The 13,037-nt window shown below is 37.7% G+C and overlaps 1 protein-coding gene across 1 annotated transcript; it reads left to right on the top strand.

Annotated features, from left to right (window-relative positions):
* The first annotated feature begins 9,593 nt into the window (after positions 1 to 9,593).
* Positions 9,594 to 12,064, top strand: LOC145947105 (uncharacterized). Its single transcript, XM_083056881.1, has 6 exons — positions 9,594 to 9,912; positions 10,489 to 10,621; positions 10,705 to 10,914; positions 11,046 to 11,232; positions 11,315 to 11,484; positions 11,727 to 12,064. The coding sequence occupies exons 1-6, from the start codon at positions 9,883 to 9,885 to the stop codon at positions 11,954 to 11,956; spliced, it is 960 nt and encodes a 319-aa protein (XP_082913007.1). The 5' UTR covers positions 9,594 to 9,882; the 3' UTR covers positions 11,957 to 12,064.
* Positions 12,065 to 13,037: the final 973 nt, after the last annotated feature.

Raw genomic sequence — 13,037 nt, 5'->3', positions numbered from 1 at the left:
GGAGCGGCAATCTTTATGTTACTATATACCGTTTTTAAAAGTTTATCAGCGATCGCGGGGGTGACGTCGACGGGTCGCATGCCGATCGTTCGATGCTTGCGCGCGTTGTAATCCGATACGAGTTCCGCCAACGCGTCGATCCACTTGTAAGTTCCGTTCAGCGTAAACATCTTCCACATGTCGTTCTTCAGCGTGCGATTGAATCGCTCCACAACTGATGCCTTCAATACCGAATATGTAGAATAGTGATTGATGTTATGTTTCCGTATAAGCCGTTGCACGTCGGCGTTATAAAATTCTTTCCCCATGTCGGTTTGCATGTTTCTCTGGCATCTCTTGCTATCTCGAATTATCTCGGCGATAGCATCAGCCGTCTCGCTTCCACCTTTACTCTTGAGTGGTATGGCCCACGCGTACTTGCTCAACACATCGATGACGGTGAGTATGTAGTGGTAACCTCTGTTGAAACGAGAGTACGGACGCATCTCGACGATGTCAGCTTGCCACAGGTCATCGTATCCCCGCACTATGACGTGTCTTCGGGGAAAATTTTTCCTTGCCGGCGCTTGCAGTTCGTTCACCAACTGCCGTTTCTCCAAACTATGTTGTTTCATCGCTTCGTCGGTTTTTCTCGATCGCCGTTTGTCGCTCGTTTTATGATTCATTTTCGTTTGTCGTTCTTCAATAGCCGTTCGTAGTCGTTCCTGACCCGTTCTTGAGCCGTTCCTGACCCGTTCTTGAGCCGTTCTTGAGCCGTTCCTGACCCGTTCTTGAGCCGTTCCTGACCCGTTCGTAGCCGTTCCTGACCCGTTCTTGAGCCGTTCCTGACCCGTTCGTAGCCGTTCCTGATCCGTTCGTAGCCGTTCCTGACCCGTTCTTGAGCCGTTCTTGTGTTGTTTACTTCCGTTCTTGACCCATTCGAAAATCGTTCTTGATTCGTTCGCTGCCTTGTTCACAGTCGTTTCTAATCCGTTCGTAGCCTCTCCTGACCCGTTCGCAGCCGTTACTGACCCGTTCGCAGCCCTGTTTGAGTTGTTTGTAGCCTTGCATGTAGCCTTTAAAGACTTGTTCGTAGCCTCGTTCGCAGCCCTGCTTGAGTTGTTGGTAGCCTCGTTCGCTGTTGCTAGGACGTTCATAGCCTCGTTCGCAGCTGTTGCTAGGCCGTTCACTACCACTCATTGTAGTTAGATAGCAGTTCGATAACCCTTCGTAAATGTTCGATAACCGTTCGATAGCCGCTCCTAACCCGTTCACTGCTGCTCATTCAGGTTGATAGCCGTTTCTGAGTTAGCGTTAGCCGCGCGTTGGAGTTCGTTTATCACAATCTGTATTGCCCGCACATCCTTCTCGAACGAAGTCAGCTTCTCATCTGATTCTTTCTGTTGATTCATCAATCTTTTAACGCAGGATTCCACATACAGTTTGTTGACGGCATCGGTGTCAGCCTCAGGTTGCGCTACACGACGAATCTTCCGCGACCTTGCGTCATAGTCTGTAGCGACACGACATAGAGCGTTTTCGTGCACGTAACTTTTCACCAATCCATCCCAAGAACCGCTCGTGCCGGTTGCATCATTTCTTGGTTCGAATAATCCAAATTTGTTGATAGGCATTTTTTTTCCCCCGATACGAGTGACGCTGATCGACTGATTAGATTTGTCGAGACACCATTCAATTTATAATAATGCCTGCTTCGCGAAGTTCCTCGATGATCGACAGGATCTCATTGTCGTGAGCGTTGTGGCCAGCTCGGCGCGAAGCGTCCAGCAATCGTACCCGATCCACTAGCTCGTTGGGGTCATCCCAGTGTATGTAATCGATCTTATTGTCGGTTAGCGCCATCGCGTGAGGCATGAATACTCCCTTTCCAGATTTTTTCTTTTCAATCGATATCAATGGTGCGATTATATGTTTGTACTTGTATCCCCTGTTGCTTCGTAATTGGCCTTGTGTGTCATAATTGCGTTTATGCGTGTTCGTCGCCAATAATATGCTCTTGTATTTACGCATATCATCCTCCGTGTAAATGTCATCATCGGGAATTCTCTTGAAGATCAATTCGTATAATCCTGGTGTACCAACGTACCTCACTTCATCTATAATTATAGAGTCATATTTGTCAATGTCGAATCGTTTGTTACCGAGACGCATTTCATCCTTGTCGAAATAGACACCGTACACGTGATCGATTTTCCTTTCTTTGCCACCGAGGAGAGTGCTCATGTACTCTTGTCCCAGTGGTCCCAAGTGCTTTCGCAACATTTCTTGACCTTCCAGCGTTTGTAATGTGTTTCGAACAAACGATGTTTCAAGCGTGCTGCCCGAGGTTTCGAAAACATTTTCGTTTGCGAGTGTTTCGGGTATCATAGGTTGTACGATTCTCGTTGTCGCGAACGGTGTAGAGCTTATCATCGGTTCATCCAGTAAAGCATTCGATGTACGCTGTGTCGATGAGCGATTCGGGTTTGACCGTTTCCTCTTTTTCGGTGTCGCATCATCCTTCTCCTCTTCCTCCTCTTCCTCCTCCTCCTCCTTGTACCGCTTGATGGGTAAGATTTTAATCTTTGCGGTACTTTCCGGCTCGTTTTTCACCGCGATCGAGTTGTCGACAATCTTTTGTAGCGGCTCAATAATAGTTTTGTTTGTACCTTTATAGGTGTAAATATACAGAATTTTTAAAATTGATGTTAGAGCTAATAGTGTCATTTTTCAAGAAATTTTAATTCTGTAAACGCTGGTTTGTTACCGTCTGCAGACATTTGTATTGCTTTCCGTTTTGTTTGTAACCCTACAGGTGTAAATACACCGAGTTTTAAAAATTGATGTTACAGCTAATAGTATCATTTTTGGGATATTTCAATTCTGCATACGCGTGATGTTCTGTAATTGCCTGCAGACGTTTGTACCGCTTTCCATTTTGTTCGTATCTATACAGGTGTAATTATACAGAATTTTTAAAATTGATGTTACAGCTAATAATGTCATTTTATGAGAAATTTTAATTCTGTAAACGGGTGCTGTTTTGTTACCGTCTCGAGACGTTTGTATTGCTTTCTGTTTTGTTTATACCCTTACAGGTGTAAATATACCGAATGTTCAAAATTGATGTTAAAGCTAATAATGTCATTTTTGGGATATTTCAATTCTGCATACGCGTGATGTTCTGTAATTGCCTGCAGACGTTTGTACCGCTTTCCATTTTGTTCGTATCTATACAGGTGTAATTATACAGAATTTTTAAAATTGATGTTACAGCTAATAATGTCATTTTATGAGAAATTTTAATTCTGTAAACGCTGTTTTGTTAACGTCTGCAGACGTTTGTATTGCTTTCCGTTTTGTTTGTACCCCTACAGGTGTAAATACACCGAGTTTTAAAAATTGATGTTACAGCTAATAGTACCATTTTTTAAGAAATTTTAATTCTATAAACAAGTGCTGTTTTGTTATCGTCTGCAGACGTTTGTATTGCTTTCCGTTTTGTTTGTACCGTTACAGGTGTAAATATACCGAATGTTCAAAATTGATATTAGAGCTAATAATGTTATTTTTGGGATATTTCAATTTTGTATACGGGTGCGGTTTTGTAATTGCCTGCAGACGTTTGTACCGCTTTCCGTTTCGTTTGTACCCCTACAGGTGTAAATACACCGAGTTTTAAATATTGATGTTACAGCTAATAGTTTTTTAATTCTGTAAACGAATGTTGTTTTATAATCGTCTGCAGATGTTTGTACCGCTTTTTGTTATGTTTGTATCCCTACAGATAAAAATATATCAAACCTAGGTCGGAGAAGCCCCCCCTCGTTGTCCGCCACCTTGACGTGGTGAGGGGGCTCAGCCTTCGCAAGGTTTTGCGAAGGGTGCTAAGAGCGGACAGTGCCACTAATAATGTCATTTTTGGGATATTTCAATTCTGCATACGCGTGATGTTCTGTAATTGCCTGCAGACGTTTGTACCGCTTTCCATTTTGTTCGTATCTATACAGGTGTAATTATACAGAATTTTTTAAATTGATGTTACAGCTAATAGTGTCATTTTATGAGATATTTTAATTCTGTAAACGCTGTTTTGTTACCGTCTGCAGACGTTTGTATTGCTTTCCGTTTTGTTTGTATCCTACAGATGTAAATATACCGAATGTTCAAAATTGATATTAGAGCTAATAATGTTATTTTTGGGATATTTCAATTTTGTATACGGGTGCTGTTTTGTAATTACCTGCAGACGTTTGCACCGCTATCCGTTTTGTTTGTACCTTTATAGGTGTAAATATACAGAATTTTTAAAATTGATGTTACAGCTAATAATGTCATTTTTTAAGATATTTTAATTCTATAAACGAATGTTGTTTTATAATCGTCTGCAGACGTTTGTACCGCTTTTTGTTATATTTGTATCCCTACAGATAAAAATATATCAAACCTAGGTCGCAGCAGCCCCCCCTCGTTGTCCGCCACCTTGACGTGAGGGGGCTCACCCTTCGCAAGATTTTGCGAAGGGTGCTAAGAGCGGACAGTGCCACTAATAATGTCATTTTTGGGATATTTCAATTCTGCATACGGGTGCTGTTTTGTAATTGCCTGCAGACGTTTGTACCGCTATCCGTTTTGTTTGTACCTTTATAGGTGTAAATATACAGAATTTTTAAAATTGATGTTAGAGCTAATAGTGTCATTTTTCAAGAAATTTTAATTCTCTAAACGCTGTTTTGTTACCGTCTGCAGACGTTTGTATTGCTTTCCGTGTCGTTTGTACCCCTAATGGTGTAAATACACCGAGTTTTAAAAATTGTTGTTACAGCTAATAGTGTCATTTTTAAGATATTTTAATTCTATAAACGAATGTTGTTTGGTAATCGTCTGCAGACTTTTGTACCGTTTTTTGTTATGTTTGTATTCCTACAGATAAAAATATATCAAACCTAGGTCGCAGAAGCCCCCCCTCGTTGACGGCCACCTTGACATGGTGAGGGGGCTCACCCTTCGCAAATTTTGCGAAGGGTGCTAAGAGCGGACAGTGCCACTAATAATGTCATTTTTGGGATATTTCAATTCTGCATACGGGTGATGTTCTGTAATTGCCTGCAGACGTTTGTACCGCTTTCCATTTTGTTCGTATCTATATAGGTGTAATTATACAGAATTTTTGAAATTGATGTTACAGCTAATTATGTCATTTTATGAGAAATTTTAATTCTGTAAATGCTGGTTTGTTACCGTCTGCAGACATTTGTATTGCTTTCCGTTTTGTTTGTAACCCTACAGGTGTAAATACACCGAGTTTTAAAAATTGATGTTACAGCTAATAGTATCATTTTTGGGATATTTCAATTCTGCATACGCGTGATGTTCTGTAATTGCCTGCAGACGTTTGTACCGCTTTCCATTTTGTTCGTATCTATACAGGTGTAATTATACAGAATTTTTAAAATTGATGTTACAGCTAATAATGTCATTTTATGAGAAATTTTAATTCTGTAAACGGGTGCTGTTTTGTTACCGTCTCGAGACGTTTGTATTGCTTTCTGTTTTGTTTATACCCTTACAGGTGTAAATATACCGAATGTTCAAAATTGATGTTAAAGCTAATAATGTCATTTTTGGGATATTTCAATTCTGCATACGCGTGATGTTCTGTAATTGCCTGCAGACGTTTGTACCGCTTTCCATTTTGTTCATATCTATACAGGTGTAATTATACAGAATTTTTAATATTGATGTTACAGCTAATAATGTCATTTTATGAGAAATTTTAATTCTGTAAACGCTGTTTTGTTAACGTCTGCAGACGTTTGTATTGCTTTCCGTTTTGTTTGTACCCCTACAGGTGTAAATACACCGAGTTTTAAAAATTGATGTTACAGCTAATAGTACCATTTTTTAAGAAATTTTAATTCTATAAACAAGTGCTGTTTTGTTATCGTCTGCAGACGTTTGTATTGCTTTCCGTTTTGTTTGTACCTTTACAGGTGTAAATATACCGAATGTTCAAAATTGATATTAGAGCTAATAGTGTCATTTTTTAATTCTGTAAACGAATGTTGTTTTATAATCGTCTGCAGATGTTTGTACCGCTTTTTGTTATGTTTGTATCCCTACAGATAAAAATATATCAAACCTAGGTCGGAGAAGCCCCCCCTCGTTGTCCGCCACCTTGACATGGTGAGGGGGCTCAGCCACCTTGACATGGTGAGGGGGCTCAGCCTTCGCAAGGTTTTGCGAAGGGTGCTAAGAGCGGACAGTGCCACTAATAATGTCATTTTTGGGATATTTCAATTCTGCATACGCGTGATGTTCTGTAATTGCCTGCAGACGTTTGTACCGCTTTCCATTTTGTTCGTATCTATACAGGTGTAATTATACAGAATTTTTTAAATTGATGTTACAGCTAATAGTGTCATTTTATGAGATATTTTAATTCTGTAAACGCTGTTTTGTTACCGTCTGCAGACGTTTGTATTGTTTTCCGTGTCGTTTGTACCCCTAATGGTGTAAATACACCGAGTTTTTAAAATTGTTGTTACAGCTAATAGTGTCATTTTTAAGATATTTTAATTCTATAAACGAATGTTGTTTGGTAATCGTCTGCAGACGTTTGTACCGCTTTCCATTTTGTTCATATCTATACAGGTGTAATTATACAGAATTTTTTAAATTGATGTTACAGCTAATAGTGTCATTTTATGAGATATTTTAATTCTGTAAACGCTGTTTTGTTACCGTCTGCAGACGTTTGTATTGCTTTCCGTTTTGTTTGTATCCTTACAGATGTAAATATACCGAATGTTCAAAATTGATATTAGAGCTAATAATGTTATTTTTGGGATATTTCAATTTTGTATACGGGTGCTGTTTTGTAATTACCTGCAGACGTTTGCACCGCTATCCGTTTTGTTTGTACCTTTATAGGTGTAAATATACAGAATTTTTAAAATTGATGTTACAGCTAATAATGTCATTTTTTAAGATATTTTAATTCTGTAAACGAATGTTGTTTTATAATCGTCTGCAGACGTTTGTACCGCTTTTTGTTATGTTTGTATCCCTACAGATAAAAATATATCAAATCTAGGTCGCAGCAGCCCCCCTTCGTTGTCCGCCACCTTGACGTGAGGGGGCTCACCCTTCGCAAGGTTTTGCGAAGGGTGCTAAGAGCGGACAGTGCCACTAATAATGTCATTTTTGGGATATTTCAATTCTGCATACGGGTGATGTTCTGTAATTGCCTGCAGACGTTTGTACCGCTTTCCATTTTGTTCGTATCTATACAGGTGTAATTATACAGAATTTTTGAAATTGATGTTACAGCTAATTATGTCATTTTATGAGAAATTTTAATTCTGTAAACGCTGGTTTGTTACCGTCTGCAGACATTTGTATTGCTTTCCGTTTTGTTTGTAACCCTACAGGTGTAAATACACCGAGTTTTAAAAATTGATGTTACAGCTAAGTATCATTTTTTAAGATATTTTAATTCTGTAAACGGGTGCTGTTTTGTTACCGTCTCGAGACGTTTGTATTGCTTTCTGTTTTGTTTATACCCTTACAGGTGTAAATATACCGAATGTTCAAAATTGATGTTAAAGCTAATAATGTCATTTTTGGGATATTTCAATTCTGCATACGGGTGATGTTCTGTAATTGCCTGCAGACGTTTGTACCGCTTTCCATTTTGTTCGTATCTATACAGGTGTAATTATACAGAATTTTTAAAATTGATGTTACAGCTAATAATGTCATTTTATGAGAAATTTTAATTCTGTAAACGCTGTTTTGTAATTGCCTGCAGACGTTTGTACCGCTTTCCGTTTCGTTTGTACCCCTACAGGTGTAAATACACCGAGTTTTAAAAATTGATGTTACAGCTAATAGTACCATTTTTTAAGAAATTTTAATTCTATAAACAAGTGCTGTTTTGTTATCGTCTGCAGACGTTTGTATTGCTTTCCGTTTTGTTTGTACCCTTACAGGTGTAAATATACCGAATGTTCAAAATTGATATTAGAGCTAATAATGTTATTTTTGGGATATTTTAATTTTGTATACGGGTGCGGTTTTGTAATTGCCTGCAGACGTTTGTACCGCTTTCCGTTTCGTTTGTACCCCTACAGGTGTAAATACACCGAGTTTTAAATATTGATGTTACAGCTAATAGTGTCATTTTTTAATTCTGTAAACGAATGTTGTTTTATAATCGTCTGCAGATGTTTGTACCGCTTTTTGTTATGTTTGTATCCCTATAGATAAAAATATATCAAACCTAGGTCGCAGCAGCCCCCCCTCGTTGTCCGCCACCTTGACGTGAAGGTTTTGCGAAGGGTGCTAAGAGCGGACAGTGCCATTAATAATGTCATTTTTGGGATATTTCAATTCTGCATACGGGTGATGTTCTGTAATTGCCTGCAGACGTTTGTACCGCTTTCCATTTTGTTCGTATCTATACAGGTGTAATTATACAGAATTTTTAAAATTGATGTTACAGCTAATAGTGTCATTTTATGAGATATTTTAATTCTGTAAACGCTGTTTTGTTACCGTCTGCAGACGTTTGTATTACTTTCCGTTTTGTTTGTATCCTTACAGATATAAATATACCGAATGTTCAAAATTGATATTAGAGCTAATAATGTTATTTTTGGGATATTTCAATTTTGTATACGGGTGCTGTTTTGTAATTGCCTGCAGACGTTTGTACCGCTATCCGTTTTGTTTGTACCTTTATAGGTGTAAATATACAGAATTTTTAAAATTGATGTTACAGCTAATAGTGTCATTTTTTAAGAAATTTTAATTCTGTAAACGCTGTTTTGTTACCGTCTGCAGACGTTTGTATTGCTTTCCGTTTCGTTTGTACCCCTACTGGTGTAAATACACCGAGTTTTAAAAATTGTTGTTACAGCTAATGGTGTCAAGGTTTTGCGCAAGGTTTTGCGAAGGGTGCTAAGAGCGGACAGTACCACTAATAATGTCATTTTTGGGATATTTCAATTCTGCATACGGGTGCTGTTTTGTAATTGCCTGCAGACGTTTGTACCGCTTTCCATTTTATTCGTATCTATACAGGTGTAATTATAATGAATTTTTAAAATTGATGTTACAGCTAATAATGTCCTTTTATGAGAAATTTTAATTCTGTAAATGAGTGAAGTTTTGTTACCGTTTGCAGATGTTTGTACTGCTTTCCGTTTTGTTTGTATCCTTACAGGTGTAAATATACCGAATGTTCAAAATTGATATTAGAGCTAATAATGTCATTTTTGGAATATTTCAATTTTCTATACGGGGGCTGTTTTGTAATTGCCTGCAGACGTTTGTACCGCTTTCCGTTTCGTTTGTACCCTTACAGGTGTACATATACCGAATGTTCAAAATTGATATTAGAGCTAATAGTGTTATTTTTTAAGATATTTTAATTCTGTAAACGAATGTTGTTTTGTAATCGTCTGCAGACGTTTGTACCGCTTTTATGTTTGTATCCCTACAGATAAAAATATATCAAATCTAGATCGCAGAAGCCCCCCCTCGTTGTCCGCCACCTTGACGCGGTGAGGGGGCTCACCTTCCGCAAGGTTTTGCAAAGGGTGCTAAGGGTGCCGTCCCATTAAGCACGGATCGGAATGACGGATCGGATTCTGCTAGAGAATTCTAGTAAATTCTTGTTCCTGCTGTTCCTTCCGATCGGAACGCGTATATTTCCTCAATTCCGGACGGATCGGGCATGTGTTTCTGACCGCCGCAAGTTTTAAAACGCCGTTGTATTGGAAAAACATCATCAGAGTATGTTTTGTTTTATTCCGAATTGTCACAATCTACATGGTGTGCGTGCTGTGCATCTCAACAAGAATTTCGCATGTAACAACAAGCTGAAATTCTATCGAGATGAGTACCAACAATCATCAAAAAGGACCGGTAATAATAATAAGAATATATAAGATATTAAATAGACATTGTTATTTTATTCATTAATTATTATTATTCAGAACATATCACAGAATTATGTTTGCGTATTAATATAGGTTATATGATTATAGTTTTGTTTGTTTATCAAAGAATACCTGAAATTACACCTTTATTGAAAAAATGTAGTGGAAAACCACGTCGACAAACTATATAGTGTAGCCATACTTTTTTCTATATTATTATTGAACTTATTTGAACACATATGTCGATTTTGTTTACAATGTGGTTTCACCACATCATTTTTCATATGGTTTTTATCGCATGGTTTTCAGCACATGGATTTTTCAATACGGACAACATATCAGGGGCTCGATTCTTGAATTCATTTGTAAGAGAAACGTATACGCAAATTCGGCTCTTACAGAAAAGTTGCAAGTTTATTGGCTATTGCATGGCTTTTAGCTAATCAACTTGCAACTTTTTTGTAAAAGCCGAATTTGGGCATATGTTTCTCTTGTGAATGAATTCAAGAATCGAGTCCCAAATATTTTGCGGTTCATGTTACATATGTGTTCATATTTGCAGGCTGTAAAATGCGGTTATTGTGGGTGGATAATGTTCGGATCCTGTGCGCAGATTGTAGCCCATGACTGCTTCGAAAACTACGACGAATGTATCCATGTTATCGTTGTCGACGAGAAGGGGCGTGCTACAATGAGTAATTTTATTTGCAAGCAAATATTTTTCAACATTTGTCTGCAACTATTAAATAACATATTCAACTAATTTATATATAAACAGGAGTGAAGGAAGTAGAAGAAAGTACGCTGAGAGACGCACCACTATCACAGAATAGCAATGAGTCTACTCCGTACTCGGCAGATATCATGGACGAGATGCTAATTGATGCCATAGAGCAGAGACCAGGTCTATGGAATCAAAAGTTGCCAGTTCAAAGGCGAAGCCCCTGTATACGAGGAGAACTGTGGGATGAAGTTTTTAATAATCTTGGTAATATATGATCATTTTACTTCGTTTTATGTATTCTTGAATGTATATTAATCTGCACTTGCAAGTGGACTAATGTACGTTCGTATTCATATAAACGAGCTGAATTCGTAATTTGAACTAGGGATTTTCAGGTTTTAAGGATATAGCGTGGATGAAATCTCGATGGACGTACCTGAGGGACTGCTATTCAAAAGCTCGCAAAAAAATGAAAGGTTACGTACGCAGCGGATCGGGTGCGGAAGCGGGGCATCCGCAGAAAAGTACATTCCGCTTCTATTCAAGAATGCAATTTCTAGACGAGGCTGCACAAGAAACCCCGTACGTAACAAAACTTGTTTATATATAGGCTTTAGAATATGAAAAATGTACATTTTTCTTACATATTATTGTTCAATTGTAGTACAACGAACTATCTATCACGGAACATATGTAATAATGAAGATAGTGCACTGAGCCTGAACAATTCGGAATTACAGGAACGTAATGTGTCTTCTCCAAGAAGTTGTAGCACGCCAGACATTCCTGAAGAAGCAGGAAGTTCAGACGATTGCAGACCCCCCAAAAAAAAGGGTGAGCCAATTTTGAATAATTGATAATCGACACATAGATTTTCATAATTAATTGATAATCTTCATACTTTTCATAACACTTAATAAATTGTTATATTGTGCTGATTCTGCATAAAAATTTGTCGCACTTTTGTAATAGTCTGAAATTGATCTTTTTATTGTGAATATTCTTATATTTATACCATTTTTTTTAGTATAAAAATGTAGGAAAATTCATTACTTTAAATGTATTTTGTGTTACAGCAAGACAGTCTGACCCCGATGTGCAGGCACTGCATAATAACATATTACAGCAGTTACTTGGCGAAAATGCGCCAAAGAAGGATGCAGTGGACAGTTTCCTGGAGCAGATGGGAGATATCCTGCGTAGGTTGAGCTATCTCCGAAGAAGGCAAATACAAGTAGAGTTGCTGAATCTCGTTCACAGGGCAGAAGACGAAGAATTAGCGGAGGCGGAACTTCAAAGACGATAAATATTTTGTATTATTATCATTACCTTCATTTTATCAATACTTATTATTATTATTAATTATTATACTTACATTACATAATAAAAAAATAAAACATTTATTTCTATAACATAAAAAACATTTATTTCTATTTCAATAACACCTGATGTAATTCATATTTATATTTGGGTCTGAAAGAAATTAATATTTTGTTGTTACATTACATACATTTGTATGTAAAGTTCATTGAAGTGTACAATCTTCTTATATTTATTAATAATTTTTAGAAAAAAAGTAGGATTTCTTTATTGTCTTATAATACATAATAGAAATTTAATACTCATTGTTTAGAGCTTTTTTCCACTGCCAATCAAGTGGGTTCGAAGTTTCAAAATACGTAGCAAAGGAATCTCTAATTCGTATAGCCTCAACGTTCCTTCGCGCACTGTAATTACGTACATTTTCAATTCCAGTCGAAGTTACATTTCGCTCATTGCCACTTAAAACAGAATAAGTTCTTTCCGTTGGCTCCAATTGAAGTTCACGTTTCATTAAAAAATTATGTACAACCGTTGCAGCTTGAACGGCTATTTTAGCCGTTGAAACGTGAGCGATAATTGGCCGACGAAAAATTCGCCACCTTGCCGCTAGTATCCCAAATGAACATTCTACAGTTCTTCGCGCCCGACTTAATCTATAATTAAAGATTTTTTTTGTAACAGTTAAGTTCCCACTTTGAGGGTATGGTCGCATCATATAAGATGTTAGTGGAAATGCTTCGTCCCCTATTAGGACATATGGAAATTTGAATCCGCTACTATCCAAATGCCTGTCCGGAAGCAGTTGAAGTGAATTCGTATGCAATAGACGAGCAAGGTCACTACTAGCAAACACACCGGCATCGCTACGCCTCCCTTCCGCTCCGATGTCCACGATGCTAAAGCAACAATTCGCATCACTCACGGCAAGTAGGTTGATGCTGTGGTTGCTTTTGTAATTGTAGTAGGACGAGCCACTATTCGGTGGTGCCTACAATTAACAAAAATACAATAATGTTAGATTTATTAAAAAATGTACAAAAAATGGTTGTATTAGATATGTATCT

This window comes from Prenolepis imparis, unplaced genomic scaffold, assembly GCF_030444845.1.
Source record: "Prenolepis imparis isolate NDT839.2.m4 unplaced genomic scaffold, iyPreImpa1.0 SCAF_43, whole genome shotgun sequence".
NCBI lineage: Eukaryota > Metazoa > Arthropoda > Insecta > Hymenoptera > Formicidae > Prenolepis > Prenolepis imparis.
The sequence above is the reverse complement of the archived record's forward strand: the minus strand, read 5'-3'. Positions and strand labels throughout refer to the sequence as shown.